The sequence below is a fragment of the Cebus imitator genome, unplaced genomic scaffold, assembly GCF_001604975.1.
Source record: "Cebus imitator isolate Cc_AM_T3 unplaced genomic scaffold, Cebus_imitator-1.0 Scaffold352, whole genome shotgun sequence".
Classification (NCBI taxonomy): domain Eukaryota; kingdom Metazoa; phylum Chordata; class Mammalia; order Primates; family Cebidae; genus Cebus; species Cebus imitator.
In genome coordinates this window covers 356614-382559 of record NW_016107667.1, presented here as the reverse complement: position 1 = coordinate 382559, position 25946 = coordinate 356614, and the positions used below count along the sequence as shown (strand labels likewise).

The 25946-nt window shown below is 37.9% G+C and overlaps 1 protein-coding gene across 2 annotated transcripts in view; it reads left to right on the top strand.

Moving 5' to 3' along the window:
* The window catches only part of ORC5 (origin recognition complex subunit 5), a 92445-nt gene extending 67696 nt beyond the window's left edge, over positions 1-24749 (top strand). For both annotated transcript variants that reach the window (XM_017506240.1, XM_017506241.2), the window contains 2 exons: positions 14708-14820; positions 24202-24749. In XM_017506240.1, the coding sequence (XP_017361729.1) occupies positions 14708-14820; positions 24202-24247 (159 nt within the window). In that variant the 3' untranslated portion in view covers positions 24248-24749. The remainder of the gene's footprint in view (positions 1-14707; positions 14821-24201) is intronic.
* The last annotated feature ends 1197 nt before the right edge of the window (positions 24750-25946 follow it).

The following is a 25946-nucleotide window of genomic DNA, read 5'->3' as shown; positions in this document are numbered from 1 at the left end:
AGAGACGGGGTTTCACCGTGTTGACCAGGTTGGTCTCGATCTCTTGACCTCGTGATCCACCCGCCTCGGCCTCCCAAAGTGCTGGGATTACAGGCTTGAGCCACCGCGCCCGGCCCGTAGCCTCATTTTTAAATACATAGTACCTAGAGTAAGTCCTGAAGAGTTTCATGGATATGTAGTTGGAAATAAAAATCAACTAATTTAAGGATTGGATAATGGAGAAAAGGTGGATATTCTGCTATTTATGCATGTATAGAAATAGTTTTTAAACTTTTACATGTATTTTTCCAGAAGTTTCCATTTAGTACAGTTAATGAACTAATACATTTGAGATTTAAAATGTTAACCCCACTAATTAATCTTTGTGCTTTATTTTGTTTTCAATTTAACTCTTGCAGAATTTTAATAAAATGGGAAAGGACCTTTAAATATTTGGTATATTGTTCATTCCTTTTTAAATTATTTTTAATGTTATCTTTGAGACAGAGTCTCACTCTGTCACCCAGGCTGGAGTGCAGTGGTACTAACTCAGCTAACTGCAACCTTCACCTTCTGGGTTCAAGCAGTTCTCATGCCTCAACCTCCCAAGTAGCTGGGATTACATGCGCGTGCCACCGTGCCTGGCTAATTTTTGTATTTTTAGTAGAGATGGGGTTTCACCACATTGGTCAGGCTGATCTGAAACTCCTGGCCTCGAGTGATCCACTCATCTTGGCCTCCCAGGGTACTGGGATTACAGGTGTGGACCACACCATGCCTGGCCTGTTGACTGCTTTTATGTAATAGATATTCATCCGAATATCTATTATTTGTATATTTGTATACAATGTATATATATGAATATTTTTATGTTGAGCTTTTCAGTGATTTTCATATGATAAAGTCAACAAATAAAAGACAATTGTTTTTTTTTTTAATGTGAAAAATCACATTCCAATTTAATTGCTTTCTTTAGGTTTAGTTCTTTTAATGTATTAGCTTTTCCTAAATCAGCCCTACTCCTAAAAGAATTGATCAGGAGGGATCCAAGATGGCCAAATGGGAACAGCTCTGGAGTGCAGTTCCCAGTGAGTGCAATGCAGAGGGTGAGTGATCACTGCATTTCCAAACAAGGTACCAGGTGCATCTCAATGGGACTGTTTGTACAGTGAGTGTAGCCCAAGAAGGGTGAGCCCAGACAGGCCAGGGCATTGCCTCACCCAGGAAGTGCAATCCCTGGAGGACCCCGCTCCCTACCCAGTGAAGGCCATCAGGGGCTTTTCCATCCAGTCGAGCACTCTGATTCAGATACTGCACTTCTCCCACAGTTTTTACTGACTACAGACCAGGAGATCCCCAGGCCGAAAAGCCACGAGTTTCTAGCACTGCTGTTTTCGCCGGCACTGCAGATTTCCACACAAAAACTCAAATAAATCTGGGCAGCTGTTTCAACTGGTGCCTGGAATGCATGGGAGACAGAGCTGCCTATTCAAATGAAAAAGAGGGGCCTGAAAGCAGGGAGCCAGGTGATCTGGCTCGGCAGGTCCCACCCCCACAAAGACCAGCAATCAAATACTCTGGATTGAGAGTTTTGCAGCAAGTGCAGCTGGACCCAGGGCAGCCCAGCTCTCTGTGGGGAATGGCATTGGCCATTACTAAGGCAGTCCACCACTACCGAGAGGCAGTCTGCCATTACCAAGGCAGTTCTAACTGTACCTCTGTAAGCAAAACTGCAAGGAAGTTTACACAGCAGCTAGGCAGAGCGCACAACAGCTCAGCAGTGCCTCTGCTGTCAGACTGAGACTAGGCTACCTCCTTGCTGGGCAGGCATCTCTGAAAAAAGGGAGCAGCACGTCAGGAACTTATAAATAAAGCCCGACCTTCCCAGGACACAGCACCTGGGAAAAGAGGTGGTTATGAGTTCCGCTGCAGCAGACTTAAATATACCTGCCCAGCAGCTCTAAATGGAACAGTGGAGCTCCCAGCATAGCACTTGAGCTCTGATAATGGACAGACTATCTCCTCAAGATGCTCCCCCACCCCTGTATATCCAAAGAGGCATGTCATGAAGGAGAGCTCTAGCTGACATCTGGCGGGTACCCTTCTGAGATGAAGATAACAGAAGAAGAAACTGGCACAACCCTTGCTGCAGCCCTTTTGGGTGATCCCCAGGCAAGCAGGGTGTGGAGTGGACCACCAGCAGTTGTGCAGCAGAATGGCCTGACAGTCAGTAAGAAGGAAAACTAAAAAAGCAAGAAGAAATAGCTTCAACATCAACAAAAAGGATGTCTATTCAGAGATCCCATCTGAAAGTCACCAAATACAAAGACCACTGGTAGATAAACCCATGCAGATGGAAAGAAACCAATGCAAAAAGGATAGAAACACCAACAACCAGAATGCCTCTCCTCCTTTAAGGGATCACAACTCCTCACCAGCAAAGAAACAAGGCTAGATGGAGAATGAGTCTGATGAATTGACAGAAACAGCCTTCAGAAGGTGGGTAATAACAAACTTCTCTGAGCTAAAAGAACATGTTCTAACCCAATGCAAAGAAACTGAGAACATTGAAAAAAGGTTAGATGAAATGCTAACTAGAACAACTAGCTTAGAGAAGAACATAAATGACTTGATGAAGCTGAAAAACACAGCACAAGAACTTTGCAAAGCATACACAAGTTTCAATAGCCAAATCGACAAAGCAGCAGAAGAAAGGATATCAGAGATTGAAGATCAACTCAATGAAATAAAACAAGAAGGCAAGATTGGAGAAAAAAGAGTAAAAAGAAATGAAAAAAGCCTCCAAGAAATATGGGATTATGTGAAAAGACCTAATCTGTGTTTGATACATGTACCTCAATTTGATGGGGGGGATGAATCCAAGCTGGAAAATACTCTTCAGGATATTATCCAGGAGAACTTCCCCAACCTAGCAAGGCAGGCCAACATTCAAGTACAGGAAATACAGAGAACACCACAAAGATACTCCTCAAGAAGAGCAACCCCAAGGCACATAATTGTCAGATTCTCCAGGGTTGAAATGAAAGAAAAAATGCTAAGAGCAGCCAGAGAGAAAGGTCGGGTTACCCACAAAGGGAAGCCCATCAGACTCACAGTGGATCTCTCAGCAGAAACCCTACAAGCCAGAAGAGAGTGGGGGCCAATATTCAATATCCTTAAAGAAAAGAACTTTCAACTTAGAATTTCATATCCAGCCAAACTAAGCTTCATAAGTGAAGGAGAAATAAAATCCTTTATGGACAAGCAATTGCTGAGAGATGTTGTCAACACCAGGTCTGCCTTACAAGAGCCCCTGAAAGAAACACTAAACATGGAAAGGAACAACCAGTACCAGCCACTCCAAAAATGTGCCAAATGGGAAAGCCCATCGAAACAGTGAAGAAACTGCATCAACTAACAGGCAAAACAGCTGGCTAGCATCAAAATGGCAGGATCAAATTCACACATAACAATACTAATCTTGAATGTAAATGGCCTAAATGCCCCAATCAAAAGACACAGACTGGCAAATTGTAAAAAAGTCAAGACCCATCGGTGTGCTGTATTCAGGAAACCCATCTCATGTGCACTGACACACATAGGCTAAAAATAAAAGGATGGAGGAAGATTTGCCAAGCAAATGGCAAAAAAAAAAGCAGGAGTTGCAATCCTAGTCTCTGATAAAATGGTCTTTAAACCAACAAAGATCAAAAGGGACAAAGAAGGCCATTACATAATGGTAAAAGGATCAATGCAACAAGAAGACTAATGATCCTAAATATATACGCACCCAATACAGGAACACCCAGATACATAAACAAGTTCTTAATGACCTACGAAGAGACTTAGACTCCCACACAATAATAGTGGGAAACTTTAACACTCTACTGTCAGTATTAGATCAACAAGACAGAAAATTAACAAGAATATCCAGGACTTGAACTCAGATCTGGACCAAGCGTACCTAATAGACATCTACAGAACTCTCCACCCCAAATCTACAGAATATGCATTCTTCTCAGCACCACATCACATCAACTCTAAAACTGACTACATAATTGGAAGTAAATCACTCCTCAACAAATGCAAAAGAACGGAAATCATAACAGTCTCTCAGACCACAGTGTAATCAAATTAGAACTCATGATTAAGAAACTAACTCAGTACCGCACAACTTCATGGAAACTGAACAACTGGTCCTGAATGTTGACTGGATAAATACTGAAATGAAGGCAGAAATAAAGATGTTCCTCAAAACCAGTGAGAACAAAGACACAACATACCAGAATCTCTGGGACACATTTAAAGCAGTGTCTAGAGGGAAATTTATAGCAATAAATGCCCACATGAGAAGCAAGGTAAGACCTAAAATCAACACCCTTTTGTCAAATTGAAAGAGCTAGAGGAGCAAGATAAAAAAAACTCAAAAGCTAGCAGAAGACAAGAAGTGACTTAAGATCAGAGCAGAACTCAAGGAGATAGACACACACACACACACACAAAACCTTCAAAAAAATCAATAAATCCAGGAGCTAGTTTTTTGTAAAGGTCAACAAAATAGACCGCTAGCCAGATTAATAAAAAAGAAAAGAAGAATCAAATAGATGTAATGAAAAAACGATAAAGGGGATATCAACACCGATTCTACAGAAATAGAAACTATCAACAGAGATTACTACAAATAAATTTATGCACATAAACCGGTAAATCTGGAAGAAATGGATAAATTCCTGGACACTTGCACTCTCCTAAGCCTAAACCAAGAAGAAGTTGAAACCCTGAATAGACAAATAACAAGGGCTGAATGTGAGGCAGCAATTAATAGCCTGCCAACCAAAAAAAAGCACAGGTCCAGATGGGTTCACAGCCAAATTCTACTGGACGTACAAAGAGGAACTGGTACCACTCCTTCTGAAACTATTCCAAACAATACAAATAGAGGGAATCCTTCCCAAATCATTTTATGAGAGCAACATCATCCTCATACCAAAACCTGGCAGAGGCTCAACAAAAAGAAAAAACTTCAGGCTAACATCCATGATGAACATAGATGCAAAAATCTTCAATAAAATACTGGCAAACCACATCCAACAGCACATCAAAAAGCTTATCCATCACAATCAAGTCTGCTTCATTCCAGGGATGCAAGGCTGGTTCAGCATACACAAGCCTATAAACATAATCCACCACATAAACAGAGCCAAAGACAAAAACCACATGATTATCCCAAAAGATGCAGGGAAGGCCTTCAACAAAATTCAACAGCCTTTTATGCTAAAAACTTTCAGTAAACTAGGTATCAATGGAACGTATCTCAAAACAATGAAAGCTATATATGACAAATGCACAGCCAATATCATGCTGAATGGGCAAAAACTAGAAGCATTCCCTTTGAAATCTGGCTCTAGACAAGGATGCCCTATCTCACCACTCCTATTCAATTAGTTTTGGAAGTTCTAGCCAGAGCAATCAGGCAAGAAAAAGAAATAAAGGGTATTCATTTGGGAAAGGAGGAAGTCAAATTGTCTCTATTTGTAAATGACATGATTGTATATTTAGAAGACGCCATTGTCTTAGCCTAAAAATCTTCATAAACTGATAAGCAACTTTAACAAAGTCTCAGGATACAAAATCAATGTGCAGAAATCTCAAGCATTCCTCTACACCAATAACAGACTAACAGAGAGCCAAATCATGAGTGAACTGCCATTGATAATTGCTACAAAGAGAATAAAATACCAAAGAATACAACTAACAAAGGATGTAAAGGACCTCTTCAAGGAGAACTACAAACCACTGCTCAACGAAATAAGAGACGACCCCAACAGATGGAGAAACATTCCATGCTCATGGTTAGGAAGAATCAGTATTGTGAAAATGGCCATACGGCCCAAAGTAATTTATAGACTCAATGCTATCCCCATCAAGCTACCTATGACCTTCTTCACAGAACTGGTAAAAACCACCTGAAACTTCATGTAGAACCAAAAGACAGCCCAAATAGCCAAGACAATTCTAAGCAAAAAGAACAAAGCTGGAGGTATCACGCTACCTAACTTCAAACTATACTACAAGGCTACAGTAATCAAAACAGCATGATACTGTTACCAAAACAGAATGATACTGTTACCAAAACAGAAATATAGACCAATGGAACAAAACAGAGGCCTCAGAGGCATCGCCACAGATGTACAACCATCTGATCTTTGACAAACATGACAAAAACAAGCAATGGGGAAAGGATTCCCCGTTTAATAAATGGTGTTGGGATAACTGGCTAGCCATGTGCTGAAAGCAGAAACTGGACCGCTTCCTGACACCTTACACTAAAATTAACTCCAGATGGATTAAAGACTTAAACGTAACACCTAACACCATAAAAACCCTAGAGGAAAACCTAGGGAAAATCATTCAGGACATAGGCATAGGCAAGAACTTCATGACTATGAAGTCATGACTTCATGACTATAAACACCAAAAGCATTGGCAACAAAAGCCAAAATAGACAAATGGGATCTAAGTAAACTCCAGAGCCTCCATACAGCAAAAGAAACAATCATTAGAGTGAACCAGCAACCAACAGGATGGGAAAAAATTTTTGCAATCTACCCATCTGACGAAGGGCTAATATCCAGAATCTACAAAGAACTAAAGCAGATTTACAAGAAAAAAACAAATCCATTCAAAAGTGGGCAAAGGATATGAACAGACACTTTTCAAAAGAAGACATATATGAGGCCAACAGACTTGTAAAAATGCTCATCATCACTGGTCATTAGAGAAATGCAAATCAAAACTACATTGAGATACCACCTCATGCCAGTTAGAATGGTGATCATTAAAAAATCTGGAGACAACAGATGCTGGAGAGGATGTGGAAAAATAGGAACACTTTTACACTGTTGGTGGGAGTGTAAATTAGTTCAACCATTGTGGGAGACAGTGTGGCAATTCCTCAAGGACCTAGAAATAGAAATTCCATTTGAGCCGCAGTCCTATTACTGGGTATATACCCAAAGGATTATAAATCGTTCTATTTTAAAGACACATGCACATGTATGTTCATTGCAGCACTGTTTACAATAGCAAAGACCTGGAACCAGCCCAAATGCCCATCAGTGATAAACTGGACAAGGAAAATGTGGCACATATACACCATGGAATACTATGCAGCCTGAAAAATGATGAGTTCGTGTCCTTTGTAGGGACATGTATGAATCTGGAAACCATCATTCTCAGCAAACTGATACAAGAACAGAAAATCAAACATTGCATTTTCTCACTGATAGGTGGGTGTTGAACAATGAGAACACATGGACACAGGGAGGGAAGCATGGCATATTGGGGTCTGTTGTGGGGGAGTTAGGGGAGGGACAGCAGGGGGTGGGGAGGTTGGGGAGGGATAACATGGGGGAAAATGCCAGATATAGGTGATGGGGGGATGATGGCAGCAAACTACCTTGCCATGTATGTATCTATGCAGTAATCTTGCATGATCTGCACATGGACCCCAGAAATGCCAGATATAGGTGATGGGGGGGATGATGGCAGCAAACTACCTTGACATGTATGTATCTATGCAATAATCGTGCATGATCTGCACATGCCCTCCAGAACCTAAAGTACAGTAAAAATAAATAAATAAATAAATAAATAAAGTAACAATAAGTAGAAAATTGATCACTCTTGTTATTAATATTTTGGAAATGCCTTTTAGCTGCTGCATGTTCAGCTGAAGTGACACTGTATCCTTTGTACAATTTACATGATTAATTTAGCCATGGAATCCTGGTAGAACTGAAGTGACTTCAGGGGCCTATTTGTTCTAACTTTCTGCCTTTAGACATTTGTTATCACTAATGTGGTAAAAGTAAAAAAACTGTAAGGTATCTGAAAATATCCTTGAGACCCTATCTTAACTATTAAAGACAGATTTTGTGTTTTTCTATGAAAACAATGTGGAAAAAGTAATTTAGCATACAATTTTCATTAAAGAATCTAAATATTTGAGAGTGTTTGAATTTACAGGAAAGTATCAGTTATGAGACATAAGGAAATGTCAGTGGCAAAGTAAAAGATAATTAATGTTTTCTTCTATATTAAAAAAAAAAAAGTACTAAGGAGAACTGCCCTCAGTAATAGATTTCAATGCATGATTTTTCAAATAGCTATTACTCACCTATTTTAGCAAATGAATCTCTTACAGAAAACTAGAAAGGGTTGAAACTAATATACTTAGCAATAGAAGACTATGTTAACTCTTTTCTATATGTCTTCCCATTCATTAAAATTTCAGACCTACTGTCATTATAGATTTCTACCTATTTCCAATCTGGGAAGGCTATTGAGTTTGTCTTGTCTTGACTTTTAGCAATATTTACTCTCCCCCAAAGACTCCTGGATCCTTTGGCTGTCCATCCTGTTTTGTGTCTCTTCTCTTCATAATAAACATCTCAAGCAGTTAATCTTGTAAGATACATGAGCTCAGGGTCTGCATTTTATCATTTTTAAGTGAACCTTTCCTTAAATCTCATTTCAAGTCTGTTTTGTCTGATGTTTAACATACTTTCATTATTGTTCTTTTTGTTAGAATTTGTGTGATATACCTCAGTTTCGTCCTTGACCTTTTACTTTCATATATGCTTCCGTTTTATATGTATCTCTTTTAAACAATATGCAGTTTGATTTGTTTTTTTTATTTTCGGTCTTTTTATTTTATTTGAAGCATTTAGTTTACTTTTAAAACAATTGCTAATATAATTTTGTTTCTATCTATTATCTTGTTTTGATTTACCTGATTATTTTCTCCCATTCCGTAGATTGCCTTGTCATTTTATTGGTTGTTTCCTTTGCTGTGAAGAAGCTATTGAGTTTGATATAGTCTCATTTGTTTATTTTGGCTTTTGTTTCCTGTACTTTTGGTATCATATCCAAAAAATCATTGACAGGACTAATGTCAGAGAGTTTTTTTCCGTGTGTTCACTTTTCGGAATTTTATTGTTTCATGTTTTACATATAAGTCTTTAATACATTTGCATTAATTTTTGTGTATGATATAAGAGTTCAGTTTTACTTTTTGTGCAACCGGATATCCAGTATTCTCAATACCATTTATTGAAGAAACTATCTTTTTCCCATTGTGTATTTTTGGTACCTTTGTCAAAGATTAGTTGACCTTATATGTGTGATTTTATTTCAGGACTTGCTGTTCTGTTCTGTGGGTCTGTGTTTCTGTTTTTATGCCATTACGGTACTGTTTTGATTACTATGGTTTTGTATTAGTAATGTACTTTGAAATTAGGAAGTGTGATGCCTCCAGCTTTATTCTTCTTTCTCAAGATTACTTTTGCTATTTGAGGTCCTTAGTGGTTCCATATGAAATTTAGGATTGCTTTTTCTATTTTCTGTGAAAAATGACATTGGAATTTTGATGGGGATTGCACTGAATCTGTAGATCGCATTGGGTAGTATGAACATTTTAATAATAACAATTCTTCCAATACATGAACACAGGTGTCTTTTAACTTATTTGTGTCTTCTTGAATTTCTTTCATCAAGGTTTTATAGTTTTTAGTGTATAAATAATTCACCTCCTTGATTAAATTTATTCTTAAATATTTTATTATTTTTGATGCTGTCATAAATGAGATTTTAAAAAATTTCTTTGATCATTTTGATAGTTCATGTCTAAATGTATAGATGTTTTTTGATTTTTGTGTTCTATAACTTCACTGAAAGCATTTATTCTAACAGTTTTTTGGTGCTCATTTTTAGTTACAAATATTTAGAACATCCCTTTGTGGGTGAAAGATTATTTTGATGATTTTTTGTTTTGAAAATTGAGGTCTACATTGTTTAACTGACCAGTCTGAAGTCTACTGCTAGTAAGTGGCAAAAGGTAGATCTTACTAACTTTGAATGTTTTTTTCCTCTTAAACTATGTTCTCTCTCTTTCTAAATCAGATTAAGTATGGAATCCAAATGGGCCCAGTGGTAGGAGTAGGAATAAGATAATTGGATGATCTTAATACCTTGAGTGACAGCCAGACAGCTCCACCTCTGTGGTGGGCACAAACTTGTAGCATATGCCAGATTTTTAAGTTGATGGGCAAAGAGTCCTGTATCTTAGTGCTAGAGGCATACTGCTGGGTTTATTCTATTGAATGCTCCCTTTATGACTGTTTTGCAGATCATCCTAATTCTTTTAGCACACACTATTTTCAGGCAAGAGTATAATACATCTGTTAGATGTATGCTTTCTTAGCTGTGATCACAGCTTATGCATGTTTTTAAAAAGTTTTGGAGTTGGAGTTAGGAGATTTAAGTCCTAGTCAAGGCAGTTTCTGGTAACATCCAGTCATTATCACTTTGAGAAAGTTACTAAGTACCTTAGTTTTAATGTTGGTTAAATTAACAATTTGAATCTAGCAATCTTCTAAGGCAGAGGTCTGCAAACCTTTTCAGTAAAGGGATACATAGTAAATATTTTAGACTTTGCAGGCTAAGAGGCAAAATTGAGGATATTATGTAAATACCTTAATAAGTAAGAGAAAAACTCTTGTTATGCCCTACCTCATTTGCCTGGGGTAAGTCATCCTGCAAGGTGGACATGCATTGTCCTCTGTTGTTATCAGCTGGAGAAATTCTTGGGACAGAGCAAGAAGGGGCGTAGTGGACAGAACAGGCACAGTAGCCACCATGCTCAATTTCACTCTGTCACAGTGCCACCCAGGTTCCTGTGTACCCTCCCAGAGAACCCAGCTACCTCAACAAATTTCAAAGGATTGCTAGTATGCAGATCACATCTGTGATCCACCCAAACAAAACAAAAAACTAGAAAAACTTTGTAAGTTGGAAATAAAGGACTTCCAAAATAGCACGAGAGCCAAAGAAGAAATCAAAATGGACATTCAAATTAAAGGGACTATGTAACTACTTACAAGGCAGTAAAAGTAAAAAGATATAAGAAAAGATAATTTAATACATTAAAAGGTAAGAAAGGAATGAGAAAAAGGAAAGGAGGGACAAATAGCTCAATATAACGGTAGAAAGAAAATTTTTAAAAAATCATTAGATATATTAAGAACAAATGGAGTCGATGGTCCTAATGAAAGGTAAAAGTTGTCAGACTGACTATAAAAACAAAATTCCACTATATGTTATTTACATGAGAACTGTCTAAAGTTGAGAAAACATGAACCTTGAAAGTAGAATCATGAAAAGTAACATAAGAAAAAGGCAGAGCACATAAAGGAATGCTGATATAACTATATTAAGATTAGAAAAAAATATACTGTAAGCTAAAGACATTACTGGAGAATAGAAGGTTTATTATCATAATGAAAAGGTTTGTCAACAAAACATAGTAACTTTAAATCTGTATGTACTTAGTAATGTAGCTTCAAAAATATAAAGCAAAAACAATTGCAAGAAGAAAAAGATTCTATGATAACGAAAGAATTGTAATGCCTCAGTTTTGATCAGGCAGATTTTTAAAATGATATATATAAGGTTTAACAACACAAATAATGTCTTTATTACATATGTGTCTTATATAATAGACATATGTAACAAAGTAATAGACACGTAACAAAACACATAACAGTTGTAAAATGCATATGCTTTTCAACACACACAGGATACTTATAAAAGATGTTTCAAGGTGTAACCTAATTATTGATATTGAATTAGAAATTAAAGTCTTAGCCTTTCAACAGCAGAGCTTCATATTTTGATGTATTAATATAAATTGCTTTTCCAATTGAAATAATATTTCATATTTACTAAATGTAGGATTTTCTCTATGTAAGATACTCTATATAAGTTATCTCTTATCTATTCACTCTTTAATTCAGTAATAAACTAATAGGAGACTGAGCACTGCATGACAATTTTCCCTTCAAAATTATAATGGGAAATGTATAGTAAGATGATCATGGATTCTTGAATTCTTGCTAAGCCAGTAGATCTGGGATATGGGGAAAGTTACTTAAGATCTCTAAGGCTCATCTATAAAAAATTTAAAAAGTATATTAATATCTACCTTGTGGACATGGAGGTCATGAGGAATAACGTGAGATAATGTGTATAGAGTACTCAGTACCAAGCAAATTTCTACTGCTTAAGTGTGTTTACTATTCATAGGATGTTTACTTAGCCTCTGTAAAGTATTAGTTCCAAATTAAGCAAGACTTTTAATTCCTAAGACATATGATTAGTTATTACAGATATTATAACTTAAAACTCTTATTCATATTGCCACTGAGCAGTTATAGGTAACTAAGTCTCCAAATGTTATTTTATTGCCATTGCTGGCTCTTTTTCCTACTGACCTATGGGAGATAAAAATAAGAAATTAGGAGAAGACAGTGGGCACTCAAAAGAATTTCAGCTCTTGGATCAGCTTCCTTTCTTAGATTTCAGAAAACTTAATACTTTAGTTGGCCGTATGAATGTTATTTTGTACTTTGATCTTGACCTAACAAAATGCACTTTTGCTTTTACTAATAATTCCTCTGGTATTTTCTTGAGTACATGATCAGCAATAAGTTTTAAAACAATGGTTGGTTGTGGTGGCTTACGCTTGTAATCCCAACACTTTGGGAGACTAGGCGGGTGCATCACTTGAGCCCAAGAGCTCAAGGGCAGCCTGGACAACATGACAAAACCCCACGTATACAAAAAGTTATCTGGGTATGGTGGCATGTGCCTATAGTACGAGCTTCTCAGGAGGCTGCTGTGGGAGGATCACCTGAGCCTGGACAGGTTGAGGCTGCAGTGAGCCATGATTGCACCATTGCAATCCAGCATGGGTGTTGGAGTGAGACCCTGTCTCAGGAGGAAAAAAAAAAAAAAAGAAAGTTTTAATGCAAGACTAAGCCCAGGTCTGAAGGATGTGTTTCTTATCATCTAACCAGCTACCCAACTCTTAAAAAGGTCTAGATCCGGCCAGGCGCAGTGGCTCATGCCTGTAATCCCAGCACTTTGGGAGGCCGAGGCGGGGGGATCATGAGGTCAGGAGTTCAAGACCAGACTGGCCAACATGGTGAAACCCCCGTCTTTGCTAAAAAATACAAAAATTAGCTGAGCATGGTGGCTGGTGCCTGTAATCCCAGCTACTTGGGAGGCTGAGGTAGGAGAATTGCTTGAACCAGGACCAGGGAGGCAGAGGTTTCAGTGAGCCGAGATCGTACCACTGCACTCCAGCCTAGGCTACAGAGTGAGACTCCATCTCAAAAAAAAAAAAAAAAAGCCTAAATCCATATTAGAATTGTTTTATTCCCAAAGGAGTATAGATTTTGTATTCTGAGTTATTTAGATAGAAATTCTGTGAAATGTTTATGTGGAGAAGGAATGTGCTGTATTTGCAGCTTTTAAAGGTTTAGCAGTCATGTATCTGAGTCATTAATGAAACAAAGCTATCTCTAGTGGAACTCTTAAGGACCGACTGTTGAATCAGTTGTTAAACTAGGACTCTTGGTTGGGCTGAGCAGTGTGGCTCACCAATAATCCCAGTGAAACAGGAAAAGTTTCCTTGTCCCCCTCTTGGGGAGAGTGGCTCACTTCTTCAGTGTCCTGTTGCTCAGACCTCTAATGGGAGCATGCAGATGGGGCTCTAATCCCATGGTAGCATCTAGGGGTGAATGCTTACAGCTCCTGAAGCCCCAGTGGACGTGTATTACTGTGTGCTCTTTTAGTTTTGCCATCTGTAGGCAGCTTGTGTTAGCTCAGTTAGGCCCTCTGCCTTACCACGAGGATAGAGGCCTTTCTCTATCCCAAGTTCTTGCATTGGTGTACTGAAAAATTAGATCAAATGTAGGCTGGGAGAATGAGTGCAAGGTTTTATTGAATAGTAGAAGTAGCTCTCAGCAGATGTATGGGGAGCCACAAGGGGTATAGAGTGCAAAGATGGTTCTCCCCTGGAGTCTGGCTGCTCTTGGCCAAACTCCCTGTCATCCCACCGTAATGGCCTGCTGGTGTCTGCCAAGGTGTTCCTCTTGATGTCCAGTCACTTATGTGTTCTTCTGCTGGTGTGTTCCTCTCAACATCTAGCTGCTTGTATCTACCTGCTAGGGTCTCAGGGTTTTTATAGGCACAGGATGAGGGCATGGCTGCTAGGGTGGTCTTGGAAAATGCACCATTTAGGCATGAAAACTGAAATGCCTATTCTTACCTAGGTCTGTGGGTACAGACTTGTGGGTGGAACTCTAGCCACAGACCATGCCCTTCTCTGCCCAGCACTTTCCTGCCCCCCTCCTATATCACTGACCTTTTGGGGAGCCAGGACAAGAGGATGACAAACCAGGAGTGCAAGTCCAGCCTGGGCAACACAGTCAGACCCTATATCTACAAAAACAATTAAAAAAATTAGGTGTGGTGGGCATGTGCCTGTAGTCCCAGCCACTTGGGAAGGCTGAGTTGAGATGACCACTTGAGCCCAGGAATTTGAAACTCCAGTGAACTGTGGTCAAGCTACTGCTCTCCAGCCTGGGTAACAGAGTGAGACCATATCTCTAAGCAAAAAAATACAAACCAGGACTCTGACAACTAGTCCTAGTTGCCAGACTAGTAAACATATATACAAATTTGTGTTTCCAGATTGCAAAGTTGTCATTTTCTTTGCAGACATTTTTTGTGATTCAGTTATGTATGGTTATCAAAGAGATTATGTTTCAGAAACAAAATCTTATTAAAACAGTTTCTTATAATAATGTTCTCTCACTTTTAGATTACTTCTCTAGTGACCCTTCAGCTGTTAACTCTGGTTGGCCATGACGATCAGCTTGATGGACCAAAATATAAATGCACAGTGTCTCTGGACTTCATCAGAGCTATTTCAAGGTAAAATGTCTTGAAATATGTAAATGATATACTAACTATAAAAATTAGTGTTCTTACTAATCTAATGTCATTAGTCACTTAAACAAGAAAAAATCATTTATTTAAGTGCCAAGAATGAATAAGCTATAATACAGAATGAACCTTCTCAAATTTACAAATGACGTAAAATTGGGAGAAATAGCTAATGTGTTAGAGGACAAAAATCAAGATTCTGGAAGACCTTAATAGACTGGAATAAATGGTCCAATAGTAGCAAGGTAAGATTTAACGGACAGTTGGCTACAGAAAACTCTCTTCTATTTAAATAAGATGGGAGACAGCTGGCTTAAATCCTAAATTTTTTAGCTGACTACAAGGCTTTAAAAATCCTGACTTAGGTAACACTGATAGAAATACAGTGTCTAGGTCAGGGGACATAATCATTCTACTGTGTGTTGTCACAGGCCAATCAAATCTGGTGTGCTGTGCTGTGTTTAGAGTTTTCAGAGACAGATGGATAAATGCCGAAGGGGCACAAGGAGAGTGGTAGAATGAGGAATTATGTCACATCCCTGACTGAAGGACAGAGTGTGAGAGAAAAGCCTTAGGAAGGACATGTGACCTGTCTTAAGTATTTCAGGGGCTGTCGTGCACAAAATGGATGAAACTAATTCTGAGTAATTCTAAAGTGTTAGAAGTTCTGGGGAAGAAAGTATGTTTGTCAAAATGAAAGCTGTCTAAAAGTATGAGTTTCCTTACCAAGAGGTGTACCTGGTGTTGTGGAAAATGTTCAAACTGTTTATATGAATAAATGACTTCATCATACGGTTACATCTGGATGATGATCTGTCAGGACTGTAATGGAAAAGGAGATGCGTGTGCAGACTGGCAGGTTGAACCGGGCAATTCATAGACAGTGTGTTCCTAACCTAAAATATGAAAATACCATTTTAGCATCTTTTAAAAATTAGTTGTGGAAGTATTTACATATATTTCAAAATTAACAATATATAGGCATGAGACGTTACTTTGTTCAGCCTAAAAACAGTGCTTGATATCAGTATAGATTTTCAGATCTCCTCTGATGATTAATTTTACAGCTTCTTGAGGTTTTGAAGTCCATAGGTTGTCAGGCTTCTCCCTGAAGTCTCTTCTGAATTAAAAGTGTTCTGAAAAATAAATAAATGATAAATGAATGAATGAATGGCCAGGTACAGTGGCTCACATGTGTATTCCCAGTAGTTTAGGAGGCTGAGGTAGGAAGATCGCTTGAAGCCAGAAGTTCAAGACCAGCCTGGGTAATGTAGTGAGACCCCCATCTCTACAATGTAGTGATAATACGATGCAGGTATTTGCTACATTTTTGTGGCATATAGGCTCTAAAACATGAATTCAAGGGTTTTAGTGTTTCATTTTAATAAAACCAGGCAAACTTTTACACAGAGAAAATTAAATGAAAACTTATTTTTTAGTGTGTTAAGTATGATCATAAAGCAATTACTTCCTTTAAATTCTATATCTAAGAGCCTCTATCCAAGGCATAACTTTGGAGTGAAGCCTATTTATTTCAGAGATTTTATTATTACTCTGAATGTCTTAGGTTGTGCAAAACAGAAGTTTGTGGGTTCCTAATATAGTGAATATACATTGACTCACAATTTGGTGTTACTTAGTACAGAGCAACACGATGGTGGATGTCAAACACATCCAGAGACATGCACTTTCATTTACCACTCAGCAGAAAGCAAGAACTTTAGACCTGGAATATTGCCATAGAACTTGGGCACTCTGTAACTTTCTTTTGTTTCCTTTACTGTTCCCTACTTCCTGTGGGCAGTGTCCAAAGAATAAGCACCCACTTCTCCCCACACCTGCCTTCTTCTGCTCTCTCATCCCTGTGTTCTGTACTTCTTTTCTGCTGACTACCTTTCATTCTCTCCCTCCCTCCCATGTTCCTAACTCTTCTCCTAATTGTCTTCCTCATTGCCTTAGCTAAAACCTTATTCTTCTTTGGGACACTGTTTCCCCTGGAGTTATCTCTAATTGTAACTATGTATTTGCTCCAACCTCAGAGTTGGAGGTCATTTCAGTGTCATCCTTTCTTCCTGTTGCCACTTCCAGACTGTTACTGTCCCCCAACTTCTTATAAAAATGTGGACTTCTTTGAGACTCACGCAACCTGGCTCTATATTTCCCTATTCTCCTTAAGACTGATTTTTGTCTACCCAGTCATTCTACCTCATGTGTTGAAATAATAGGAGACTTGCTATCCAGACTTCTCTGCAACCTAAATTATTATTATTTTTATTTTTTGAAATGGAGTCTTGCTCTGTCGCCCAGGCTGGAGTACAGTGGTGCGATCTCAGCTCACTGTAGCTCCACCTCCTGGGTTCAAGTGATTCTCCTGCCTCAGCCTCCCAAGCAGCTGGGATCACAGGTACATACCACCACGCCCAGCTAATTTTTATTAGAGAAAGGGTTTCACTATTTTGGCCAGGTTGGTCTTGAACTCCTAACTTCAGGTTGATCCACCTGCCTCAGTCTCCTGAACTGGTGGGATTACAGGCATGAGCCACTGTGCCCAGCCTCCACCTAAATTCTTTACTCTATTTAAGCTACAGATTCTGACGTCTGCGTTTATTCTGTTCAGTCTTCACTCTGTTTCACAGAACAAGGTTGAAACCATCAGTTGAAAATTCAGCTACCTGTGTTGGTGTCCATCTTCTCTTTCTTTCCTTTTTCAGTAGAATGGGGTTTCTCTTCCTAAGGTGGATTCTTCTACCTATGCTCTGAATTCCATCTCCTCCACTTTCCGAGAACCTTTGTTAGTCTCAGGCTATTTGTCCTCTCAGTGGCACCTAACACTGTTGGCTACTCTGTCTTTCTTAAAACTCTCTTCTCTTAGATACGATTCTCGTTTTCCTCTTTATTCTTTGGTTGTTTTTACTAACCAAGTTTGGTTTGTTAGTAAAAACAACCAAAGAATAATCTCCACCATCTGACCTTTAAATATAGCTGTTTCTTGAGGCTTGGCCCTAGGCTCTTTTCTCATATTAGATTTTTTTCCCTAGGCAACTTTAGCTACACATGTGACTTCAACAACCATCTGTGTGTTAATAATGCCCCTATTTTTGAAGACCAGACCTATTTATAATTTCTTGACCTTTATTGCTGTTTCCAGCTACAGTAATATATTTCCAAAACAGAACTTAGGAATTCTAACCTCTGCTTCCACCCACCATCAAAGAGTGAAATATCTGGCTTTCCTCCAGTGTTTTTTACTTAAGTGATAAGCACTGCAGTCTGCTGTGTTGCCTAGGCCTGAAATTTGAGAGTTCTTCTTGACATCTCTCTCTTCCCCACTCCCAGTATTCAACCATTAATACTATTGAGCTTATAAAGCCCCTTTTATTTATCTCAATTTCATTCACTTGTTATCATGATAGCTTACCACTCTAGATCAAGCCACACTCATGTCTTCTCTAGCAGTCTCCTCTTTCCTCGGTTATCTGTACTTTAACCACTGTGGCTTGTTTTGGTTTTTTTATATTCACCATTCTGCTTCCCATCCTTACATACACAGCATTTTCCAGCTTCTCTTCTCCTTCACCTAGCTAACTACTATGGAACCTTTAGATTTCAATTTAAATGTCTGCTCCTTAAAAATGCCTTCTTACAATACCACAACCACCATCATCACCCACCCCACACCACACACACACACACACACACACACACACACACACACACAATTTGGAAGTTCCCCTTTGTTCATTATACTTGCCAAGTTTTACTTAAATAATTAATTGAATAATTAGAGTTCATCTTTCTTTCTAGAATATAAGTTCATGAAGCTCAAAGCACACTATGTTTGTGTCTATCACTGTCTTATCCTCAAACCTAGCACAGTGCTTTAAACTTAGTATGTGCTAAATAAATAAATATTGCATGTTTTCCTACAGTGATTAGCAGTAAAACTTCACATGAAAGGGAACTATATGAATTTGTTTTGGGGGACAGCAAAAAGGGAGCTCAGGAGAGTCTCATTCCAAATCAAGTCTTGATGGGAGAGGAAGTCCCAAGGATAGTTACCAAAGAAAAGGTTGGCCTCATTCCAGACACCTGGCAGAGAACAAATGATAAGATAATAAGGATCACAGGATACAACCTAAGTGTCTAAAATAGCAATCAATCAATAGTATATATTATACAATTATTGAAAATCACACTTTTGAAGGATAATATGGGAAAATAACTCATGATGTGAACTTAAGTGGATATAACAGTTCATATACAGTTGGATATAAAAGAAAACTAAGAAACCGTAAGGGAAGGGAGTAATGGTCAGCAATCAATTTCCGCCAAGAAATCAGGCAGAGTTCCCTGATTTAATGATAAAGCAGTCATTTGTAGTTTTATCCAGAACACTTTCAGTGATATAATGAAGTAGAAATCAGATTATAGTGAGGTTAAATAGTGTTTATGAGAAAGTAGATGTAGCAATGTTTTTTATTCATTTATTTGACATTTATTGTGTTGCCCATTATAAACAAAATACTGTGGTGGGCTTTGGGGAAATATAGCAACAAGTATAACATAGCTATACTCTATTCTTATAAGCCTGTATTCTAGGGTTGTGTGTGTGTGTGTGTGTGTGCACGCGCGTGAGCTATAAAGGAAAGAGAGGTGTTTTTTTTGGAGAGACAGTCTCACTCTGTCGCCAAGGCTGGAGTGCACAGTCTCGCCTCACTGAAACCTCCGCCTCCTAGGTTCAAGCAATTCTCCTGCCTCAGCCTCCTAAGAAGCTGGGATTGCAGGCATGTACCACTATGCCTGGTTAATTTTTGTAATTTTAGTAGAGATGGGGTTTTGCCATGTTGGCCAGACTTGTCTCGAATCCCTGACCTCAGGTATTCCACCTGCTTCAGCCTCCCACAGTACTAGGATTACAGGCGTCAGCCACTGTGTCTGGCTAAGAGAGAGAGGATTATAACTGCTAAAGGGGTTGTAGGGTTGAGAGAGGGTTATTTATTTTTTGAAGATTGGAGCATATTTAAATGCTGATAGGAAAGAACAGATAAGAAGAGTTCATTAAAGGGAGAAAGGTTAATTTAAAACATACAATTACTGAGATGTTATATAAGAATGGGATTTAGAATTTGAGTTGGAAGAGCCCTGGATGAGAGAGCAGAATCCTCTTGCATTATAACAAGAGAAAAAGATGGATTCAGATGGAGCTGAATTTGGAGGTTTGGTAGTAATAAGTTGGGGAAGTTCTGAACTGATAACTTATATTTTCTCTGTGAAGGAGGAGACAAAATTGAGACCAAGGGCAGAAGTAGTAGCAGTTTAGAGAAATAGAACATATGAAATAGCTGCCATGGGAATGGAAGAAGCTGTTGAAAGGAAAGCAGTTTGTTGGGAGTATTGAGGTTCTTGACCTTGAATTTACAGTGGCACCAATCTGTGAGACTTGTGGTCTTCTCCAACACCAATCTCTGTACTAGAGACTGGGACAGCAAAGAATTATAATTGAAATCACATCGTACTGGGATTTTGCCAGGTGAGCTCAGTGGATGCTAGCAAGTAACTACTTGACCTGATGAATCATGGAGTCTAAGCTAGGAAGGGCAGGAAGGAAGTAAAGCAAGTTGGGGGCTCATAGTTCAGTGCCTAGTACATAAATATTCAGTAAACGTTTGTAGATCAGGAAACAATGAAGGTATTTGTGAACTGACTGTCCCAATATGTCATATAGCAAAAAAGGAAGAAATTGGGGATCATAAAGTAGAATGTCTGAATTTATGTAGAAGTAAAGCATTTCTGAGTGTGATTATGAGAGTGAAAAAGGCTATTGGACATAAGAAAGAGAAATATATAGTGAAGTCACTAGGCTGACACAGGTCTTGGAATGGAAAGAAGACTAAACTGTATGCTAAATTATTCAGTGACTAAGGGATGGTTACATAGAGGATAGGGGATGTTGAGCAGAATGGTCTTAATCTCAGAGTAGCAGAGCTTTTTGCACAGGACACCATCCCCCCTGACTGAACTATCTGGGGTAAACATTCACTGGAAGGAGCTGAAGAAAAGACTGTGGGGAACCCAGTTTCAGTTAAGCCCAGAAGGGGAAAACAACCATTCCTTGAAAAGATAGAGGATATAGAGACGACAGCAGAAAGGTTTGGGCAGAGAAGCTGTAGGAAGCTGATTCTAGAATGGGAACATAGAGTATGGAGGCAGAGTATGGGAAAAGGCAGATAACAGATGACTGAGAAGCTTATTAAATATTGTTCTTGGATTGTTCTTAATGTGAATGGTAGTTACACATTTTCAGTTGTTTTCTTCCACAGTCATTGGGAAGACTATAAGATAAATCGAGGTTACAACTTAAAGTTGTAAGGTTGCAAGCGGTCAGAAAAAAAACAAACAAAAAAACGCAAACTCAAACTGCCCACAAAAGTAAAAGGAAACAAAATAGTATCCTAAAAGAAAAAAATATTTTAATGTAGGGAAAAAGAATCAACAAAATGAAATAAAAGGATAAAGGCAAAATTAAATCCTTAAATATATACCATATAATTAGCTTGCATTAAAGTATTCTAAATTCTGATTTAAGAATTACCCCTAAGAAAATTGCCACCAACACTATTTGTGTTTACCGCATTTCTTTCCAGCTGGTTACTTTAGAAAATAATTCATTTATCTTCTGTGGGAGAATCTCCCATAGTATATTGAAAGTTACCCCAAAGTTTAAAATTATACTTGCATGACTGTAATATGCATCTGTGGCCATGGGAAACCAGAGAACGTACATGCAAATTACACAATTCTCTTTATAAGTAATACCTTTTTTTAAAGAGGATTGTTTGTCTTCAAGTACTTTAAAGCACAAAGTTATCTTTGGGATGTGTGGCATAATTTTTTATGTTGCCCCTGTGGTTATTCTGACAAATTCTGTCATGTCTTAAAAGAACATATGTGAGATCAATTGGCAAGTTGCCTATTTACATTGGGGTGGAGGAATGGTAGAAATAGTAATGCATCTTGGGAAGTAAATGTTTCTTAAAGGAATGATCTTATATTCAATTCCTGATTAACTTTTTAAATCTGAAACTTTTAATGTATGATTCAGTTTGCGTGAATACTTACCACTGACAAAGCACAGAAATGGAATATAGTGAAAGTTTTATGAACATTTAAGTTGCTTAGTGTCTTTAAATCACTCCATTCATTCTATTAAGTGTATTCTGTTACAGTTTATTGTACGAACTATGCTATAGTAACACAAATAGATTTCTCAAAAAATGGAGAAGTCCTACAAACGTCGCAGTATTTTCATTTGTTTGTGCCCTCTTCTAGTACTAGTCCATTAGACAAGCATTTCTCTGCAGCTGTCACACCTTATTTGTAATTCTTTCTTCTCCCTTTCTCCCTTAATATTGCTAGTATATCTTTATATTGATCATTTTGTATGGATGTATAATATTTCATCAAATATATTGTAATTTATGGATTTTCCTAGTATTGGAATTTAAGTTGTTTTAATCTTACGTGCTTCAAAAATCTTTTTTTCACCAAGGCCAGAAAAAAAAAAAATAGTAACACAACATTAAGTCCATTTTACCATATCAGTTTAGGTTTATAACTTAATACCCAAAGTCATTGTGGAGAAATGTGCCTGGAGAGATGTACAAACGTCACTTGCCTTTTGTGTCAATTGTTAAAAGTAAACTACTATATCTGTTTCCTTTGTATGGTCCTCTAAATAAGATCTTTTCAATCAGTATCACGATTTTTTTAAATCATGTGTTAGCCAGGCGCAGTGGCTCATACCTGTAATCCCAGGACTTTGGGAGGCCGAGGTGGGCAGATCGCCTTAGGTTAGGAGTTTGAGACCAGCCTGGCCAACATGGTGAAATATGTCTCTTATTAAAAATACAAAAATTAGCCAGGAAGGTGGCACACACCTGTAGTTCCAGCTACTTGGGAGGCAGAGGCAGGAGAATCACTTGAACCCGGGAGGCAGAGTTTGCAGTGACCTGAGATTGAACCATTGCACTGCAGCCTGGGTGACAGAGTGAGACTCTGTCTAAAAAAAAAAGTGTCAGAAGTACTTTGATGCTCATAAATTTGGGTGTTTCTAGAGTTGAATGAAAGAAAAACATAAAATAGCTTTATGATTTAATAACCATACTTTTTATGCCTTTATGCATAAAGTTTTTTTTTTAACTATTTTTAGTTGTTTTTATCAGGATTGTTTTGGCAGTATTTTTATACCATTTGGAAAGGCTTAGTATTCTTCAGAGAGGCACTATTATAATGAAACAAGGTATTCTTCAGTCCACATTAGGTAGCACAATAGCCGTAGCATCTCTTTTCAGCTATTTCTAAATGTGTTTTCATAAGCAGTATCTACAGTTCCCTATTCCACATTTTTTAAAATATTTGATATGTCAGTCATTTGCTTAGAAACTTTTTTAGAAAGTATATTGCAAAATGATAGACAAAAACATTGATGATGGTTTAATAAATAAGAGCATGCAATTAGTGAATCTTTAAAAGGCTGTTCTCACTTGGATGATTATTTTTGCAGAATTGAATACTTAAGGCTTTAATTTTATACTTATTGCTAGATCATTATATCCAATTATTTTGACCATTTATTCAAATAATAAACTTCCAAGTCTGAATATTTATAGTGAAGAATGAGTTTAGTGAAAGGAAGTTTATTATTCAAATAATAAACTTCCAAGTCTGAATATTTATAGTGAAGAATGAGTTTAGTGAAAGGAAAATAATTATATGTCTCTGTCTCTGCTATTTTATTCTGCCTGCCATCAGAGTACAAAAATATACATTCACATCGTCTGTTTGTTGTATCGTATTCTTGGATCATACAGATTTAGTTACAATACACACACAGGTCAGCCAGCGTTAAAAGACTGAAAAGAATGAAAACTACAAATGAGGACAGATGAGCTATGCATTATGTAATGATAAAACAGGTGTTTCGGAAGATAAACAATGTTCAGAAGCAAAGATGATTTAAATACTTTTGAATCTCTAATTACTTTATTCTACTTGTTAAACAAAAAGCAAAGAGCTTTCAAATGAAGTCTAAACTTTCTATAGTCAATTGAAGTACAGAATGTTGAATAGCTGTAGCTTCATTTACTTTTTTATTAGAAAAGCAAACTTTGTGCATGGTAAAAAAGAATTTTAATTCTGTTCCTAATAACATTTAAAAAAATTAATGTCAGTCCTATCGGGATGCATTTGATAGCACCATAGGATTTTTAGCATTAGTCATGAATTATTTTGCATGTGCTTTCCAGAATCATAAAAAGCTGAGCAATCTAGGGGTGAGAATGCTAACATATTATCTGTTTTTGTTTATAGGACGGTGAACTTTGACATAATAAAATACTTGTATGATTTCTTGTGAAAACAGACTTCAAAGCCATATGGACACTATGACAATGACTAAGCCAAACTGTGTTCATCCAGTGACTTAGCTGGCCAAGGAGAGGAGTTCTTTGGCTCTATTGGATTTGTCCAAACAGGTGCGGACCCAGCATGGAATCTGGTGACAATATTCTGATTGGTCTGGGTGGATGTGAGCAGAAGACTATTTACCAGGGACCCTGGAGTATTTGGAAGCAACGTGTTAATTATAAACAGCAGGGTTTGAGCACAATCTGTTCTACTCTTAATGATGTTATCTTAACACTGAAATTGCCTGAAACCCATTTACTTAGGACTACATTTTGCTCTGTGAACTATCCCCTGCGCTTTGAACGTGCCAGCAGCCCTTGTTTATATGCCCATTCTTTTCACTTCCTCTCCACAGGAGCCTCTACAGTCGCTTGCCAAAGCAGATAAGGCCACTGTTTTAAAAGATCGTAGTTGCAAAATACAATAAATATAAGTTCTTTTGAAAATCCAAACATGTATGTGTTTATCTTTTCACTTGCTTTTCTCAAAAGGCAAAGGTAGTTTGATCAGAAACATAGCAACTTTCCATCTTTCAGCCTTCTTGATAACTATGGTATGCTTGTATAAGGTTTATCTCGTCGCTTTCTTAAAATTAGCTACACAAACCGGTTCTTTTATTCGTAGTAGTAGTAGTATCATGGTTTTCTTTTCTTTCTCATTTTTAAAATCATTGGCCTTTAAGAGTTTCACAATAAATTTTTTTCCTGTTATATCACTTGTGAACTTTGGTTCTGATTTTCTTGTCCATATTTTTTTGTCCGTATTTGTGAAGAAGTTTTCTTTCAGCATTTGAAGACTTGAAAAATATTTTGAGCAGAATTAAAGTGCTTATAGAATCTAGTTTAAATTTCAGTGGCATTTTATTTCTTCGTTCCTTTTTTTTGAAGAAAAACTCTCACAAAAGGTACTTTTAATGTAACTATCTGATTCAAAGAAAGCAAGTGGTTATCTACTATTTAGAGGTAATGAGTTAGGGAGAAAAGGGTTGGAATTCCTTTTGCCTCCCTATGTAAATAAGACAGACTTTCTTGCCCGAAGGTGGACATCTACAGCAAGAGATAGAGCATCCTCACTCTAAGTCTCTTTTTCCACAGAAAATGAAGTTTGTGTTTCACAAGATGTTCAACGATGCCAGGACCAAGGAAAAGCCATGTGTAGTCTGGATTCTGGCTTAGTTTCCTGCATGTAGAAATCTGTATGTCATCAAGGTGTAGAAAACAATTTGGGTAGCTGAATGGAGGAAGAGCAAAGCCACCTAGAATAGCTTTCAGCCCCTCATATTTTGTTTTGTGGATGCATGTCTGCTGTGCAGCCTGTCACAGATAGGCAGAACCAGTCTGTATTTTGAGGAAAGGACTCTGGGATATCAGAGGACAGGAGAAATTATCAAATAGGAAACTGAGGAGAAGGATGGAAAGGAGGTGAAGTTTCCTATAGGTGACTGTCCATGCATCCTCACTGCTGGTCACCTGTCTCCTACCCAGTGCATTTCCTCTCCTGTACTGCCCCACCTTATTACCAGCCCCAAATGTGGCTTCCCTGCATAACACCTGTAACCAGATTTTCACTGCCCCTGACTGGGTCATCAGAGCTTCCTTGTTTTGTAATTTACTTTATAATGGTTTGCTAAATGACCGACTAGCTAATTT